General features: G+C 39.7%; 1 protein-coding gene across 6 annotated transcripts in view; it reads left to right on the plus strand.

Annotated features, from left to right (window-relative positions):
- The window catches only part of ARHGAP42 (Rho GTPase activating protein 42), a 258,286-nt gene that overhangs the window by 57,956 nt on the left and 180,221 nt on the right, over positions 1–20,109 (plus strand). For 2 of the 6 annotated variants that reach the window (XM_039486640.1, XM_039486657.1), the window contains exon 2: positions 5,391–5,486. The exons of 1 other annotated variant lie outside the window; for it this stretch is intronic. In XM_039486640.1, the coding sequence (XP_039342574.1) occupies positions 5,391–5,486 (96 nt within the window). Of the gene's footprint in view, positions 1–5,390; positions 5,487–8,122; positions 8,506–12,993; positions 13,077–20,109 lie in introns of those variants that run through there. 3 more of the 6 variants (XM_039486667.1, XM_039486674.1, XM_039486683.1) reach the window with 3 other exon arrangements.

Raw genomic sequence — 20,109 nt, forward strand, 5'->3', positions numbered from 1 at the left:
AACACTTCAGAGAAAACATCTTAAATAATAACAGAAGTTAAGTATATCTAGCTTTCTCCCAAGGCTTATTCTCTGGATCTGGGAAAGCCCAACTTCTTTAACCTCTCTCAGCCTTTCTCCGTGTACATCTTTTGACAAGTGACCCTCTCCTCCCCTCTGCCATCTTTTCCTGCCTGAGGAAGTCTTTATAACTGTTTAGTATTCTTTTATTCTCCTGGCTCATAGCTTTGGCAACCAAGTCTTGCAGTGTATTGGAGACAGGGTCCTTGATGCTAACAGTTTGCCTCCTTGTCTTTCAAATGTGTTCTGGGGTGTCCTTATCTAGATCGGTTGTGTTGATTTCCTGTTTGTACTTCCCACAGCCACTTTCTAAGTTAAATCAATACCATCATACAGGAAATTCTAATAACCCTTCCATACTCATGCAATAACATTACCTCACTGACCAGATCATATACAGCAGTGGCTGTCAACCTTTCCAGGCTGCTCTACCCCTTTCAAGAGTCTGATTTTTCTTGTGTACCCCCAAGTTTCACCTCACATAAAACTTACAAAATAAGACATACAAATACAAAAGTGTCACAGCACACTATTACTGAAAACTTGCTTACTTTCTCATTTTCACCATATAATTATAAAATAAATCAATTGGAATATAAATATTGTACTTACATTTCAGTGTATAATATATAGAGCAGCATAAACAAATCATTGTCTCTGAAATTTTAGTTTGTACTGACTTTGCTAGTGCTTTTTATGTAGCTTGTTGTAAAATTAGGCAAATATCTAGATGAGTCGATGTACCCCCTGGAAGACCTCTGGGTACCCTAAGGGATACATGTTCCCCTGGTTGAGAACCACTGATATACAGTGTTCATATAATTATTACACCTCAGTTTCTTTTTGAGATTATTACATTATTCCATGGCCATCACAGTGATCTAAAAGCATAGGTTGCAAAGTTAAGAAATGGGATGATGAATGGACTTACACCCCTTTTTAGAAGTCCGAGAAAAGCAATGGCTCCTTTCTCTCTCCCTCTCCCTCTCTCTCTTTTTTAATTTTTGGAAGTATTCTCTCTTTCCTTCTCATCACTTTGCCATTTTCTTTGATTTTGAATTCTGATCTTCTGAGGCAGTTGGCCAAACAAGAATTAGTGAGTCTAAATTAGGATTTAAAGTGGATAGTACTGCCTGTCTTGTACCTGAAGCCCTAGGCTCTCTATCCTGAGGGAAAGGAGTAATTTCAATGGGAGTTATTTCTGTCCTCTAGGAAAGTGGTTCTCAACCAGTACACTTATTCCTGTGTACGCAGAGGTCTTCCAGAGGGTACATCAACTCATCTAGATATTTCCCTAGTTTTACAACAAGCTACATAAAAAGCACTAGCGAAATCAGTACAAACTAAAATTTCATAGACAATGACTTGTTTATAGAATCATAGAATCATAGAATATTAGGGTTGGACGAGACCACAGGAGGTCATCTAGTCCAACCCCCTGCTCAAAGCAGGACCAACACCAACTAAACCATCCATTATACTGCTCTATATACTATACACTGAAATGTAAGTACAGTATTTACATCCCAGTTGATTTACTTTATAATCATATGGTAAAAATGATAAAGGAAGCAATTTTTCAGTGATAATGTGCTGTGACACTTCTATATTTTTGTGTCAGATTTTTAAGCAAGTAGTTTTAAAGTGAGGTGAAACTTGGGGGGACGCAAGACAAATCAGAATCCTGAAAGGGGTACAGTCGTCTGGAAAGGTTGAGAGCCACTGCTCTAGGAGGCAGAATAGGCTTTCTTGGGAGGAGTACCGGGTGAGGGAAGTTCCAAGCACCCTCTTCCTCCCTTGCACATCTACATCAACAACTGGTCACAGTCTGGTCCTAAAATGATGCATTGAGTTACTAATATCCAAGTCAGACATTCAGTACAATGTGTTCTCTCTGTCCATGGGAATTTACAGACATAGAATATTTATGGTAATGGTTAATCCTTTGCACTTCTGTAGCACTTAATATTCTGGAATCTTAGTCCTTTACAAGTATTATTTAAGCCTCACATCATGCCGTCAATGCTAGTTTGCAGGAGGGCTTTAATGATTTACTCTATGGTAATTTGGTGGAAGAGCAGTAATAGAACCCAGGAACTCTGTCTTTGTCCTTTGCTCTTACATAAACTACCTGATTAGATCCTTCTCATAGCTACAGAACAATTGACTCCTAAGATTAAGTGTCAGAAGTTAATGTAATAGATTCAGATTTTTTAGAAGAAACAAAAATAGTTTTTTTTACTGCATAAACGTCACAAGATACTGTCAGATGTACAAAGCAGAACTACTTCTAAAGTTGTTAAAATAATACATTGCTACTGTTAGGTGATTTTCCTACACCTAGGAACAAGAAACATTCAGTAAGCTTGCAGTACATTCACAAATGTATACTTAACTCTGTTCTTAATAGAAAATATATTATGCAGTGCATTATGGAGACAGAACAGTAGCTCAACATGTTGGGGGGCTACCAGGTGAGCCGCTCTTTTTAATAACTGTAATCCTACTTCTGATATGCTTTGTTTGGAGCAACAAGTGCCAGAGTGATATGAAGGAGAGAGAGTCAGTTATAGACGAGAAAATAGAATTTATAACGGCAAAATGATGAGACTTCATGTCTGGGGAAAGTTTCTTTCCTTCACCGAAGGAAAGTGCAAGCGGTGGTATTTTAAACTGCATATAAGTAATGAATAGCTGTTAATCCAAAACAAACATATATAGTTGCACTATAGATACAGAATGGTAGAAGTGCTTAATGAAAATGCTTTGCCAAATTATGTTTTTTAAATAATGGCTGAATAATCCGGATGTATTGGCTTGTGTCATACTTCATAGCAATTGTATTTTCTGTATTTAAAATAAACCATAAGACAAGGGGAAATAATATTTAATATATTTCAATAGCATATAATTTTTGTAAAGTCATTATCTTCTGATTTCTGTGTTTTATTTTTAAATCTTATACCAAATTAAGTCTTCCAGGAGAGTCAACCACTTGGTAATAGGAAAAATAGCTTATTGAAATGGAGGCCTGAACAGTCCCAAAACTTTTCTTATTTACAAAGATAACTTGTGTAGGCAACTTCTATATCTACAGCTGTGCATTAGATAACCATATTTCATTCCTTACTAACAGAAGAAAATGTATTCATGTCTGCCTTTTCTAAAAAGGCCCTTTATTTTCTTTAAGGCTGATGCACACCATAGCTGTACGCAAAAATGAATAAATAATGAGAGGTTGAGTGTGGTGGTGGCATCTAATGAATTTGATGCCTACCAGCCAGAGGCTGATCTGAAAGAACCAGGCATTGACCAAGGATTGGGGCAGCACCTTAATAGGAATTCCAGCAACTGGGACAAAGGGAGTATTCCTATCGATTGGCATCCTCACTCTTTTTTTAAATTATTGATCCCTGGCTTGTAGCTGTCTGGAATTTAAGCCCTGATTTCAGTGAATATACTGAAATCCTCTTTATCATTGAGGCACATTAAAATTAACTAATACATAAGCGAAATTCAAAGGAAAATACCAGCACTAATGCTTAGATTCTCCCTTGCCCTTTTTTATTCCTCTTTTGTGTCCTCCCCTCCCACTGTTGTTTTGATACATTTACCCCAGTTCCACATTGCCATACCCCAAGCCCTCTCTTCATTCAAGTGTCTTTTAAAGTATACACTTCCTTCTGTTGCCCCAAAAGAGCTAGCTAAAAACCAGTGAAAACCCACAAAGCTATCCCCATCTTTTGGTTTTCCCAATGTCATCCATTTTCTGTGCCTCTGTCTTCTAGATTTGAATATCTTTGGGGAAAGGCCTTTATTTCAGTGTGCTGCACAGCACCGAACATGCTGTCAGTACAAGACATTGGGACAAAGTTTCTAATCAGATTTCTATACTCCAGTGATGCATTGGAAATAGTGCTTAACTTGGGTTTTGGTAAAACTCTTTCTTTCCCTTTCCATACTGAGATGTCTGTCTAGATATTTGCAGACATCAGAGTTCAGGTTGTCTGTTCATTTTTCTAGCTTCCAAACCGATGCTACAGATATCTCATGAGGACCGTGGAGGGTCGTCCTCAAGCAATATTTTGTCTAGACTGATAGAACTCTGATCATTCTTAATACATGTGTTCTCACTTTTTTTTTACCTTTACCGTTACGTATTTTTGTAAAAAGAGAAGAATATTTTGGTCACATATTTATGAATGCTTTGTATTGGAACATTCTTATTGCTGAGATCAAATCTCGGTGCTGTGAAGTTTAACTTTGACTTTTTTTAAAGTGCAGATGTGTGTTGTCACTGTAAATACCATTCAACGAAAGTAGTCCGTACATAATGAACAAGTAATTGAAAATACATGTTTTCCAATATCTTTTTTTAAAAAAGTCTCTTCAGAACATTATATGGTATTGTGTTTATATTTAGTTTTTTTTTAAAATAGCTGTTATGGAAAACTTTTACTGTGGGAGAAGTATATTAAAATAAAACTCATGGTAACCTATGGGCGCAATCCTTGTGCATGTAAGAAGTCCTTGTTTACAAGTAGTCCCACTGCATAACTAGAACAGGGTTGGCCAACCTGAGCCTGAGAAGGAGCCAGAATTTAGCAATGAACATTGCCAAAGAGCCACAGTAATATGTCAGCAGCCTCCCATCCGCTCTCCACCCACCCCCGCTCCCAGTGTCCCCCACCTGCCAATCAGCGCCTCCCACTCCTTCCCCATGCCTCCACCCGCCGCAATCAGCTGTTTTGCAGTGAGCAGGAGGATCTGGTGGGGAGGGGGGAGGAGTGAGGGCATGGCAGGCTCGGGGGAAGGGGCAGGGGCCTTGGGGAAAGTGGTGGCAGGACCTGGGGCAGAGCAGAGGGTTGAGCAGTGAGCACCCCATAGCACGTTGGAAAGTTAGCATCTGTAGCTCCAGCCTCGGAGCCAGCGCCTATGTAAGGAGCCGCATATTAACCTCTGAAGACCCTCCTGCAGCTCCAGAGACACAGATTGGCCACCCCTCTACTAGGACTACTTATTACCACTGAAGCTTCAGATCATGTATCAATTTCTCTTGCTTCAAGAAAACGAGAACTGAGGATTATTCATCAGTATGAATACAGTTCTCTTTGTTATGGCTGAGATTTAGGAATTTAGTTTGCTTCAGTGACTTTTTGAGGCATAGCAAGCAGTTTGATTTGAATAGTATTCTCTTATTTTATGTGAGATTATTTTTCTAGAAAGGAAATACTGTAAGCAAAGTATAATCTCACTATATGAAACTTGCATATACTGTGGTATAGTTATTGGAATAATTGTAAGACTTGTTTCCTTTTTCTTTATCATAGATCTATCCATGGCAGTGCAAAAATTTTCCCAGTCGCTACAGGATTTTCAGTTTGAGTGTATTGGAGATGCTGAAACAGATGATGAAATTAACATTGGTAAGTGTGTTCTGTACTTCCAGCACAGTAATATTCCCATGTTTACAAAATGTAAAATATTTGATTATAACAATAAAGGTGTAAACAACACACTCTTTCAGAGTTCATGCAGTTAGGGTATTTCTATGCTACAGATTCTTCAGTGGTACAGGGGTTTTTCCATTACTGTAGCTAATACATCTCTCTGAGCAGCAGTAACTAGGCTGACACTGATCTAGCCATGTCTGCAGCAGGGGTTAGGTCAGCTTAAGTACAGTGCTGCTTGGGGGTTTGAATTTTTCACACCCCTGAGTGACACAGCTACATCGATCTAAATTTTATATGCAGACCAGGGCTTAGTTGTGTATGTAGGAGAAAAACCCTGGAAAGCTGTTGTAACACTTCATTTATCTTTATACATCAAAATGTGCCGTGTGCATATGCAAAATGTAGCCCAGCCCCTTTAGAATGCCATTGAGTCAAGTATGATTTGTTTCAAACCCTGCTAATTCTTGTAAATGAAAACCAGTTTTAACTGGGCCATTGAAAGGCATCCCTATTCCCTAGGAACAAGCTTCCTGTCCATTTTCAGTTTTCTTGCTGCAATCATTTTGTCCCTAGACCTTTTCAAATAAAGGGCAAAATCTTTTTTTTTTTTAAATGGGAAAAATGTGCAGTGAGTTTTTTTTCCCTTACATGCAAAGACAAAAAAAATAAACACTGAACTGATTTTTCTCAAACTAAAACAAAATAAATAAAAAATTGCTTCAAGCAGACATCAGGCTTGAAAAATTTCAGCCCCAAAGGGGTAATTCATACAGTTTTATAAACTACTTTCTAATAGGATGGACACACTGTAAATAATGGTAAGGGATCAATAATTTTCTAGACATGGAAAATAGGGAGTCTCCTCCCAAGATCAGAAACCATGGCTTAGTTTTCTCTTTTCAAGGTGCAATTCCTTGCTCAGACAAAAATAAATAGCATTACACAAGCACTAAAATGTGCCACATCAAAGTGGTAGCCCTGCTTAGGAATGAAAGCTCATATGCTAATGAAGTTGTCAAAAAAGAACCCAGTTGAAATAATGGTGATTCAGGTAGCTGCACAATAACGTAAATAATAATTTGCTCAGATGGGCCCAGGTTTGTCTGTCAGTAAAGCTATATATAGTGAAGAACCAGCTGGCATCTACTTGGACTTTCAGAATGCCTTTGACAAAGTCCCTCACAATAGACTATTAAGGACTCAGAGTGCTGAGAAAGAGCTGTCAGAGACTAGAAACTGGCTAAGAGACAGAAAACAAAGAATGGGGACAATGGTCAATTTATAGCATGGGAAAAGGTCAGGAGTTCTGTACTAATACGTATTAATGATTTGGTGAAGGAGTGAAAAATTAGGCAGAAAAATAGCAGATGACATGAAATAATAAGGAAATCCTTTTTTTTTTTGCATAGCACATAACTAATCAGTGGAGCTCATTGCTGCAAGATATTTGTTGAGGATAAGACTTCAAAAATGGATTAAACATTTATCCAGACAGTTATAATATAACATTCTGTGTAAAGTATATTTAAAACAAAATCCTGATTCAGACATAAGACATCCTCTAGGGCTTAGAAAGAAACTTCCCCTATGGGAAGTTATTTATAATTGTCCTTGAAGTTTTCTTTCATATTCCTCTGAAGCATCTGGTACTGGTAACTGTGAGAGGTAGAACACTGGACTTAGATTTACATGTGGTCTGGCAAGCCATATTTTCCTCTGTAGTTCGGTAAGAAAGTATTCTACTTATGTGCCAGAGTGGTCATAACTGCAAGTGGACTGACTTCCCTGTACAGATCGCACCAAATTGCGAGTATGTTTCAGTAAGCTCTGAGAATTTCGTCAGCAAAAGCTTTATTCTGCTCCAATTCAAGTCAATGGAAAAAACCCAGTTAATGTTAATTGTGCATAATCAAGGCCCAGTGTACCATCTTTCCATGTCCATATATAACCCTTATCTTCAGAATCTCAGATTGGTTCAGCTCTTCATAGTGATCTAGTAGGCTTGGGAAAGGACCCAGAGTGAATGTGTGAAATGTTCGGGTACCTATTCTTAGAGGCAGTGTTCAGAGCAATGATAGACCCAGGTTTTGCAATCAGGGCACTGACCACTCAGACAGCATCATCCTCTCCCACACCATCTAATCTCAGTCTGGTGTGGAAGGGAGACCCTGAAGAGAGCGGGAGGCTGGGGAGTGAGCTGCCCCACACTCACCTAGTAGCAGTGGCTCCTGTCTTGTGGGACTGGGACTATCTCCACACTCCAAGCATTGTGATTAATGAAGGGGGTGGGGGGTTGCTCCCTTTTATGGACACCCAGCCAGCCAGTAGCTATAAAATCTCTCTTAGGGAATATGATAGATGATTAAAATCATGAGAGGTAGAACACTGGACTTAGATTTACATGTGGTCTGGCAAGCCATATTTTCCTCTGTAGTTCGGTAAGAACTACAGGTTTGGCCTGGCTGCTGACCATCATGACTGATGGGCAGTCGGGTCAAATGTAAGTGAGAGTCATTGTGACATAGCATACAGGGTCACAGCACCACATGATCTCGTGTGCCATGTTGCAACAACCGCAGCAGGGAGCCACTGCTACCAAACCCCATGAGAAAAGGTGTCACATGTTCACCTAAAAGTTGCCATGGAAGCTGTCGACACCTCCCTCCCCCGCCCACTCCCATCCCTTTATTAGCTCCTCCACTGGTTCAGAGTTGTGTCTGAACTGAACATTTTAGAGTCTCTACACCCTCTGGTGTCAGATGGATAGCCAAATATTAATATTTTGAGTCCTGATGGGGCTGAAAGTTAGGAAGGCAATTCAAACCACTTCAGTCTAGTGCCTCTATTTAATGAGTCGCTATTTGTCAGTGAGATAGATGTGGCATTTTTTATTTTGAAATCTTTCTTAAACAGTGTGATCTGCAAAATTTACTGGTAGACTTAAGCTGGAGAATTATCTGCATAAAAAATGTTTTTGAGATGAACACTTTCAGTAAGTAGTTAATTTCTCTTTACATAGTGGATATACAGCCATCCCTTACTGATTTACAGTATGCCAATGGAATAAACTTACAGAAATTGCAGGGCAATATAAGGTTGAATTACAGCCATACTTATGACATATGACTTATGACTCATATGAGTATGAGACATAGGCAGATTCATCCCATGAGGTATTGTGTCTGTTCACATCTGAATTTTATATGCCTTTATACATTTTGATATATTCACAAAGCAGAAAATAATTTTGGTTATCAGGGCCACCAAACATTTTTCTCTTTTCTGTATTTTACACTGTCTTGTGATGATCTGTGGTTATCCTCATTAATAATTGTGGCCTATTTTGTAATATCTTTTTGTTTTTTGTCTGTCTCCCTGTCCTCTCTCCCCCACATTGTATTTGGCAATCTCTTGATGTTTTTATGGTTGATAAGTCTAGCTCGTGGGTGCGTATCATACGTAGAGTGTGTATTTAAAATTTACAGTACCTTTCAAAGTTGTGTAATCTCAAAGTCAGTCAATATTTAACTTAAAAAAACCCCAAACCAACAACTTTGAATTACTTTAGCCTCAAGTGATTAAAAGGCGGTCCTGACTGGTCTTAGTCTGGATCCTAAATGTGTTGAGAAAAGGGTATTTTCTTTGGATGTTAAACAGGCATTTAAAACTATTTAGGAAGAACCAGAAAGTTCAAGACATTTGACAGCTGATTTATTTCACTTTGCGCTTCAAAGACGGGATTTCTATGTTCCAAGGCAGCCATTTCCTGGTGGATTGTCATATGCATCAAAGAAGCTTACAGGAGCAAAATGTAAACTGGCAGGAATTGAATCCCAGTCTAATAGGGCTTGAGGTGATATTGTGCACCTTTATAGAATAAGCCTCAGTTTTTGATCTCCCTAAAGCAGTGACCTAGAATTTGGTCCATATCTTTACATGCCACTACAAGCTTGATGTTTGCTCATCATCAAAGACAGCTTTGTACAGATGAATCCTACTATCTTTGCCTCCCCTCTCCTTTATCTCTTTGGTAAGAATACTACTTTATTGTTTCTACAGTTCCCAAGCTGCTATTACTTGAGATTTCAGTTTTGTTTGTTTAGGGTCAACCCTCCTGGTATCACTAAAGTCTTTGCACACTTATCAGAATATCAACTGCCTCATCATTATTGACCCTTGGTAGTGACTCCATTGGTTAAGGTTGTGAAAAAAATTCTGTTGTAAGACCAGTCTTGGAAACTTTCTAAACAAACCTCCTTTCTGCCAGAATGTCATTATGTGTACCGTAAGAAAGAAGACAGTATGGGAAGATTTGAGTTGAGTTGCACAAGCCATTTTTAATAAAACTTTTAAGGGAAAAACTACCAACTTTTCATTCGTTAAATGTGCATTAGATCATCATACCTCAAGATCATCTTGATCTAGAAACTCCCATTTCATTATATATATATATTTTGCTTAGAGGAGATCTAATGTGCAGAATTGCTTTTTACAAAAATCTGGAAAATTCCTATGTAGGATCACATCAGTACTGTTAACGAGGGGCTGAGAGGCTGATTAGGTCACCTGAGAGAAGGAAGACCAGGGTTAATTAAGAGTGAGGCCAAGCTGGGGAAGGGCTGGACCAGAACAATAAAGGCAAGAAGCTGAAAGTAGAAGGGGGCTTCAAGGGAAGGAGGCTTCAGTCATTCCCTGGGATGAGATAGGCCATCAGGGACAAAGAGGAAGTACAGAGGGAGAGTAAGCCTTCATATCCTATCCTGGAGTAAGGAGTCTGGTAAGAAGCTACTAGAAGCTGAAGGTAGTGAAGTAGCCACAGGGAGCAGAGTAGGCAGGCTCCTGTGGTAAACCCAGAACCAGGCAAGAGAAGATAGTGAGAGTTGGTAGGAAGGAGCCCAAGGAAGCAGCAACAGGGATGAAGGCTGCGGACCTGGATTGCTGTTTATAGGCTGGAACCTAGTGTAGCAGGCGAGCCTGGGTTCCCCTGCCAGCCACTGGTATAGTGGCATAGAGTCCCGAGCTGAGGCCGAACGCTGTCTGGAGATGGCATTTGGACAGTGTCTTGCTGGACTTTGTAACCCTGAAAGGAGTGGACTAAATGGCCAGGTTATCAGAAGAAAAACTACTGTAGAGTGAGAAATGAGCAACAAGGGGGGATCTGGTGCCACAAGAGTTACGTTCCCAGACCTAGACAGAAAGAGGCACATTAGCAGTGAGCGGCAACCCTCTTACAAGGAATTTTTATTCAAGTAGTATAGGTTGTATATATCAATTAATTATAAACACTGTTATGAGAGAGGTATGCACAATGGTCAGCTTTAAGAGTTTCTTCCATGTTGAAATGCATAACAGTATTATAAGCTCTGGCAGGAGTGCTTATTTTAAGCAGAAGGAGTCTCTCAAATCAGTAGAATTATTTTCAAAATGGAGGAAATATTTTAAGCAGAGCTGGATGAAAAGTAAAACATGTTTGTTTCAACTTGCCTTTTTTAAAAAACATTTTAAAGTGGTTATTGAAAAATTTCACTTCCAGAAAACCCTTGATAAACTTCAAAAAGCTTCTGCTGTCATAATATTTTTTAAAAATGAAATAGTTCAATAAATTAAATTTTTTTACAAAAAAATCTTTTAAAAAAGTAGGTTTTTTTGTTGTTTGTTTAAAAAATGTCAACTATCTCTAGTTTTAAGTTTGACCGCTGCGTATGTTTAAAAAAATTGGAAATGAGTAAATTTGTTGTTTTTCAAATAAGCTTAACTTTTACAAACCTTAACTCTTACAAATTCAGGTTTTTAAAAAATCTAACAAATGAAAATGCAATATGTTCTAGAAACATACTGACTCCTATATCTCCTTTATGGTAAGTAATGTGGAGACTGGAGTATTATGAGATTTAATATGTAGAGTGGTTCTATAAAGATGTGTTAAGAGGACTACATGTGTATGTATTCTGAAGCATGGAATCTCTGACTTAGAGTGAGAATGTAAAATTTGAAATAGTAATAATGAGATTTTCCAATTATTGTGACGAGATGTGTTGTTGTAGGCATGCTATGGTGGTGGAGTTGGTGAATAGAGAATGAGAACAATATTATGACTATATTAAAATTGCAGGTATAGTTGGGTTTTTTAAATATAGAGGCAAGATGGCAGTGGTGTCACTAGCCCATGATGAGTGAATTCGCTGATTGGTATTCTGTAGGCTGTTGGAAAAAAAAAACCAATGAGGAGTCCAGTGGCACCTTAAAGACTAACAGATTTATTTGTGCCCAAATAAATCTGTTAATCTTTAAGGTGCCACTGGACTCCTCATTGTTTTTGTGGCTACAGACTAACACAGCTACCCGTCTGATACCTGTAGGCTGTTGTTGAGTGGGAGGTCACCAAGGTTCTGTCGCCCATGTTGGAACTGTGTATGATGTAGGACGGGTGGTTGTAAGAATATCAGATCTAGCAGGGGATATAGGACCAGAATAAAGGTTGTTTGTGGAATTGTTATTGATCAGTTACCTCACTTTCCAATGGTTAATCTATAGTTAAATCCCTTCAGTGTTTTCAATTAGAATGTTGTATTGTAAATATATTCTGGGGTCTGGGAATATTTGTTGTGTAACTCTGAGCTGTTTAGTTGACTCATATCTAGGCATTATATCTACACATTTTCTACAATAGCTAATGCAGTTAAAGCAGAGCTACTGTTTGTGGGATCAAAACAGCAAGTTCAGTCACCCACCAAACATGCACTTTGGGTAGCTTTACTTCAGCCATTTCACACTTTTTCTCAGGCAGAGATATTAGGGTGCTCTGACTCCAAACTGAAGGCTTGCTGCTTTTCCCAGAATACCAGCTGTTAACTAGGCCCTCCAGACTGTTTTTAACTGTTGTACATCTTTTTTCAATAAAAAACCTTGATGTCCTGGAGTGATAATGTGTTATGAAATTTAGTTGTCTTTTAATCTATTTGTTCTTTATTGAGGTTCTTGCTAAATATATGTTTTTAAAATCTGACATACTGGAACACTCTTTCCTGCAATCATTTTCTTTTGAAGATTACTTTTTGGTATGAGAATACAATAATCAAAATGAATTGTCACAGGATAAATGTTAACTATCTAGGGTGTAAAAAATGGCTTCTGAAGGATTCTTAGAGGCAGTTTTGACTGAAGTGATGTGAAGAGGGGAATAATCCAGAGCAGAATTTGTTGTGTTGCACTGAGAGAAAATTATTACACAAGTTTTATAGGCAGAGCTAGTAGCACTGCCAGTTATTAAGATTGCTCATTATAATACCCTAGTTTTGGTTGCATATATCTGCGCCAAATTTCAACCAATGAAGCTGAAATTTTTATTCCAGGTGTTTGCCTGAGGCTGAATTTTTTTCAAAAATTTCAGCCAAAATGATTGAATCATTTCTAAGAATGAGGCCAGGGAAAAGATGTTTTGTCCATGTTAAATTCTGGTGACCTTTTCTTTGTTCTCTAGTGCCATCATGATTTGGAGGAGAGACTTGAAATTTGGCAGTAAGGAGGCCATTTGCTGTCCTTGTGAAAATCCATTCAAATTTGGTTGAGTAATAAGCCTTTGAAAAGTCATCTGAAGTTCACACATGCTCAGTAGACATTTCCTACTTTTTAGCATCTAAATTCCCCAAAGATTCCATTTGCATTGGGCTGAGCAGGACTTCCCCTGCAATTGCATATCTTGGCTGCTATGGGTCGTGTCAGATGTGCATCTGATAGATGCAAGAAGCTGTGTCTCCTGTGCTCTCAGAGATCTTTCTGCTGGCCCTACACTGTGTGGAAAAGGAAGCTGTCTGATTCAGATGCACAGGAGAGAAGACCTGGACCAGTGGGGAGATTTGGGAGGGGGAGTAAACTGGGACAAAGAGCCTAGGTTGAGGAGACTGGGATTGGAGGCTGGCAAGGAAAGGGAAATGGAAACTGGCATTGGAGTGGTTGGGAATGGGACTGGGTGCTGGCAGGGATAAAATCATTATATTCTTGGGAGGAGACTGGGACTGAGGGGGAGTAGATGGGGAGGAGACAGATGTGACAAGGAGTTAAGGTGTCTGGAGGGTCAGGATTGCAAGTAGTTGGGCAAAGAGCCAGGGAAGATGCGACACTACAATATTTCATGAGGAGCCCAGGGAGGAAGATTAGGACAGGGAGCTGATGGGCAGAATGGGGACTGGCACCAGGGGTGGTAGTGGGAGAGAGATTGGATGAGGAGCTGCTCGGAGACTGAGATTGGCTGGGCAAGGAGACTGGTACTGGCTGGCTAAGGAGAATGAGACTGGGTTGAGGACTGGGGGATAAGCAAGAGACAGGACTGGGACAGGTTAGAGGGGATTGGGTAGAAGGGATCATATTTGGGGAGACAGGTAGGAGATCTGTGCCCACTAGACACACACTCCTCCAGAGCCGGGAATGGAACTCAAGATTCCTGAGTCACCATTCCTCTGCTGTCAGCAAGTATTTGTGGAAACTAGGGCTGTCATTAATCACAGTTAACTCATGCAATTAAGTCAAAAAAATTAAACACGATTAAAAAAATTAATCGCACTGTTAAAAATAGATTACCAATTGAAATGTATTAAATATTTTTGGATGTTTTTCTACATTTTCAAATATATTGATTTCAATTACAACACAGAATACAAGGGTACAGTGCTCACTTTATGTTGTTATTTTTTATTACAAATATTTGCACTGTAAAAATGATAAACAAAAGAAATAATATTTTTCAGTTCACCTCATACAAGTACAGAAGTGCAATCTCTTTATCGTGAAAATTCAATTTACAAATGTCGATTTTTTTTTTGTTATTTAACTGCACTCAAAAATCCAAAACAATATAAAACTTTAGAGTCTACAAGTCCACTCAGTCCTACTTCTTGTTCAGCCAATCACTAAGACAAACAAGTTTGTTTACATTTACGGGACATAATGTTGCTCACTTTTTATTTACAATGTCACCTGAAAGTGAGAACAGGCATTTGCATGGCACTTTTGTAGCCGGCACTGCAAGGTATTTATGTGCCAGATATGCTAAACATTCTTATGCCCCTTCCTGCTTCAGCCACCATTCCAGAGGACATGCTTCCATGCTGATGACGCTCGTTTAAAAAAAAAAACGTGTTAATTAAATTTGTGACTGAACTCTTTGGGGGAGAATTATATGTCTCCTGCTCTGTGTTTTACCCACATCCCACTATGTATTTCATGTTATAGCAGTCTCAGATGATGACCCAGTGCATATTGTTTGTTTTAAGAACACTTTCAGAGCAGATTTGACAAAACTCAAAGAAGGTACCAATGTGAGATTTCTAAAGATAGCTACAGCACTCAACCCAAGGTTTAAGAATCTGAATTGCCTTCCAAAATCTGAGAGGGATGAGGTATGGAGCATGCTTTCAGAAGCCTTAAAAGAGCAATACTCTGATGCAGAAACTACAGAACAGAACCACCAACCCCTCCCCCCAAAAAGAAACAAAGAAAAAAACCACACCCTTCTGCTGGTGGCATCTGACTCAGATGATGAAAATGAATTTGCGTTGGTCTGCACTGCTATGGATTGTTATGGAGCAGAACCCATCATCTGCATGGACGCATGTCCTCTGGAATGGTGTTTGAAGCATGAAGGGACATATGAATCTTTAGCGCATCTGGCACATAAATATCTTGTGATGGCTACAATAGTGCCATGTAAACACCTGTTGTCACTTTCAGATGACATTGTAAACAAGAAGCAGGCAGCATTATCTGTTGCAAATGTAAACAAGCATGTTTGTCTCAGTGATTGGCTGAACAAGAAGTAGGACTGAGTGGACTTGTAGGCTCTGAAGTTTTACATTGTTTTATTTTTGAGTGCAGTTTTTTTTTAAATAATTCTACATTTGTAAGTTAAACTTTCATGATAAAGAGATTACACAACATTATTTGCATTAGGTGAATTGAAAAATACTATTTCTTTTGTTTTTTACAATGCAAATATTTGTAATAAAAATAGTAATATAAAGTGAGCACTGTACACTTTGTATTCTGTGGTGTAACTGAAATCAATGCATCTGAAAATGTAGAAAATATCCACAAATATTTTAATAAATTGTATTTTATTATTCTTTAACAGTGCGATTAATCACTATTAATTTTTTTAATTGCTTGACAGCCCTAGTGGAAACCCACTAAAGCTGGAGGAAGAGGAGAGATTCTAGAATCACTTATCTCCATCTTTCTAACCCTTGCTACATGTCTGTTGCCGAGACAAATAATTTTTTGTATAACTGTATATCATACATTGTTTGTCATACAAAACCACAATTCCATATGCTTTATTTTTGTTTATAATCCATTTTCTATACAAATGAGACTTGTATAAGCATTCTTTTTGAATGAGAGTTTGGAGTGATGTGATGGTGTTCAAAAAGTAGTGGCCAGCCATTTCTACTTCAGTCCATATAGCAATGGCCTAATCTAAGAGGATTTTAGTATATCAGATGAGCAGGTGTCTTTGCTGTGTATTTTTTTCTACATTGATCTACATGCACATAATCTCATGCCATCAAGGCTTACCGTCCACAGAAGATGGCAGTATTGTAAAATGTCCATCTATAAACTTTTTGAAAATATCTATATTAAAAAAAACCCACTTTCTGGTATTTATGGTATTTTATTGAGTTATATAGTTTATAGCATAATAGCAGGTCAGATTCATAACTGCAAATATTGTAATTCACAAATTGTATGCATTTTCTTAAAATCTAATGATCCTCTTGTGTTAAGGATTTTTAATTCTCTTTTGTTAAAGTCTATTCTTATTGTCTCAGGATAGGATTCAATACCGACTTGACTCTGAATATACTATTGTATGGAGAGTACTTGTTTCTTGACTAAGGGCTAGTCTACACTTACCTGTCGGGTCGACGCGGTGAGTTCGACTTCTCGGAGTTCGAACTATCGCGTCTAATCTGGACGCGATAGTTCGAACTCCCCGCGCGCTCCGGTCGACTCTGGTACTCCACCACTGCAAACGGTGGTGGCGGAGTCGACCTTGGAGCCGCGGACTTCGATCCCGCGGCGTCTGGACGGGTAAGTAGTTTGAACTAGGGTACTTTGAGTTCAGCTGCACTATTCACGTAGCTGAACTTGCGTACCCTAGTTCGACCCCCGCCCTTAGTGTAGACCTGCCCTAAGAAATGTTTGGATGGCTGGATAAGGCTTTTGATTATTTTTTCTGCTCACAAATGATAAAGTTGGTGAATATTCACAATGAAAGTGTCCCACAATCTGTCCTTGATCAAGGATACATTCGTTATGGTGCTGGTTTGATACAGGCGAGGCTTCTTTTGGAGAGCTGGGGCTATGCACTGTCAAGCAGAACTGTTCCTCAATGAGAAGACCTCTGCGTACCCCCAAGGGTATATGTACCCTTGGTTGAGAACCACTGCTCTAGTCTGACCTCCTACCACCTGCTGTGTAGCACAGGCCACCAGCACCCTCCAGCATCTGCGGAGAACAGGGGAGATAGAGCATCAGCCAAGGCCCTTCTTTCTAAATGTGGAGCCAAGGGGATTGCTTTCTGAACCTCCAGCCTCTTCTCAGCTACCTTCTACTTCATATTTTGGGGGAGGGTCTTTGCTCCTTACCCTGTTACCTTAGGGTTGCATGTGATTATTCTGTTCCTCTCCTCTCCCCCAAACCTAGGACTCTGAGAACTCAGATCTCCCAGTAACTCCCCGCTCCCTGCCCATTCACACATCTTTCTCAGCCCAGTTATTGCTCCCACAGACACACCACTAGGGTATGCTGCAGACAGTCTCAACAGAGGTGTCAAACAATGAATATGAATGGCCCTGGAGAAAAAACCTACAATCTTAGTGTTAGTGGTGGTCCCTACAGAGCAGGGTTGAGGATTATTGATGGGCCAGCATTTTGGGAAGCGTTTGCTGCCCATGAAATGCTTGTTCTGTGAACGTATAAAAGACTTCAGTATTTAGGGTTGTCAACCTAGCAAACTCCATTGGCAGTAACATACATTTTCAAAAGTGTCTAGCGCAGGGGTCGCCATCCTTTCAGAAGTGCTGTGCCGAGTCTTCCTTTATTCACTGTAATTTAAGGTTTCGCGTGCCAGTCATACATTTTAACGCTTTAGAAGGTCTCTTTCTATAAGTCTATAATATGTAACTAAACTATTGTTGTATGTAAAGTAAATAAGGTTTTTAAAATGTTTAAGAAGCTTCATTTAAAATTAAATTAAAATGCAGAGCCCCCCGGACTGGTGGCCAGGACCCAGGCAGTGTGAGTGCCGCTGAAAATCAGCTCGTGTGCTGCCTTCGGCACCCGTGCCATAGGTTGCCTACCCCTGGTCTAGCGATTTTTGGTTGTCTCCATTTGTGGGTGCCCGACTTGAATAAACGCAGGTTTACTTGGCCCTGCCTCCACGCGTGGGGCTGGACTTGATGATCTCTTGAGGTCCCTTCCAGCCCTGCAGTGTCTATGACTCTATGCCTGGCTTTTAGAGGGTGGTGCTTTGCACTTTCTGAAAATCAGGCCCCTTTAAGGTATCTCAGGTTTGAGCACCTGCAATCACTAGTCGGCTTTGAAAATGTGGCCCAAAATAGGCACAGCAGCTAAAATTTATTAGTACTACAAACTCTTTGTGGCTGTACAGTGTTAAGAAGAAAATAGCTAATACTTCATGAAAGTGAATTCAGTTTTCAAATGCTGAACTTATTTAGGCAGATACCCTGCCATATCTTTTACTAAATTTTACAAAGGAAAAAATATTAATGAGTTTCAGCTGTATTCTCAAGTCGATTGCGTTTCCTTGTACCACCCTTTATTTCAGCACCCACACAGAACCACCCACATGTAATGGTTATACAGCTGTGAAAATCGAAATATCAGGTGTTTTCCCTCGTTTGAAAAGCGTATGCACCTCGGTGAAGAATCTGTGAGCTGACAAACTCTGAAGTGTCTGGCATAATTTCCTTCCCATTCATCTATTATGGAATGCTGAGGCTGAATATTTCTTGTCTGTAACAGGAAATATCATGGACAGACCAATTCCCTGAAGAACACTTTTTTTCACACTGGTTTAATATTGTGATGGCTCAGAAAACTCAGTTTTATATTAACAATTATTTTACTGAAACAAATGAATATAAGGGTAGGTTTACACTTACCTTCCGGGTCGACGCGGTGAGTTCGACTTCTCGGAGTTCGAACTATCGCGTCTGATCTAGACGCGATAGTTTGAACTCCGGAAGCACAGCGGTCGACTCTGGTACTCCACCACTGCAAATGGCGGTGGCGGAGTCGACGGGGGAGCCGTGGAGTTCGACCCCGCCGCGTCTGGACGGGTGAGTAGGTCGAACTAGGGTACTTCGAATTCAGCTACGTTATTCACGTAGCTGAATTTGCGTACCCTAGTTCGACCCCCCTTCTTAGTGTAGACCAGGCCTAAGTTGGAGGAGGACAAACACGAACTATATATCATGATAAACTGCCCAGCCAGAGCTTGTGGGGTCTAAAGAAGAAGAAAAGATCTCTGATCTTATCTGGCCCCATTCTTATGTGGTTTTCAAAGTAGCTTAGCCTGTGACAGGCTGTAGATACTGGCTCTGCAGCAATTTGATATATTCAGGACAATGGTTGACCTGCTATTTAGGCATGATCCTGTCTCACTGCAGTTAGTGAGAGTTTAGTCATTGGCTTCAGTAAAAGCAGAATCAGGCCCTTTAAGGATTGTACCACATCTCCAGAAACTCAACTTCTGCACCTTAAGGAGTCTCACAGAACTGCCAAAAAGTACATGAAAAATGAGTTTTCTACTTGAACTCCTTATCCTCAAAGACTCATAGATTTCAAAGTCAGAAGGGACCATCATGGTCATCTAGTCTGACCTCCTGAACATTGCAGGCCACAGAACCTCACCCACCCAGTCCTGTAATAGACCCATAACCTCTTGCTGAGTTACTGAAGTCCGAAAAATCATGATTTAAAGACTTCTAGTTAGAGAAACGTCACCATTTGCATTAGTTTAAACTTGCAAGTGACCCATGCCACATGTTGCAGAGGAAGGCAAAAAACCCCCTCAGGCTCTCTGCCAATCTGATCCAGGGGAAAATTCCATCCCAACACCAAGCATAATGATCAGTGAGACCCTGGGAATGAATGCTCTGTAGTAACTCAGAGCCCTCCCTATCTAGTGTGTCATCACTGGCCATTAGCAGTATTTGCTGCTAGCAGTCACAGATTGGCTATGCAGTCAAGTTACTCCAGCCCTATGGTTGTACTGATATCTTTGTGTGTGGCGCTATTGGGAAGGAAGACAGGCTGATTCTTCTTTTTTTTTTTTTTAAATAACAGAAGCTACCACCTAGTTCACTTCCTTGTGTATCTTCAGCCCTGTTTTCTAAAGATAAATGGATATAGTGCTTCCATGCCCTGATTCCTGAAGACTGGTGGTTATGAGGAGTCGTCACTCTCATTTTTTCCACCCTGTCAGAGCGCCATAGAAACATAGGACTCAGACTAAGTCCAAGCAGTTGTCTGTATGGTCTAGTATCTTGTTTCAGATGGTGGCCAGTACTAGATA

Source organism: Mauremys reevesii, linkage group 1 (assembly GCF_016161935.1).
Source record: "Mauremys reevesii isolate NIE-2019 linkage group 1, ASM1616193v1, whole genome shotgun sequence".
In the NCBI taxonomy this organism is placed as follows: Eukaryota; Metazoa; Chordata; order Testudines; family Geoemydidae; genus Mauremys; species Mauremys reevesii.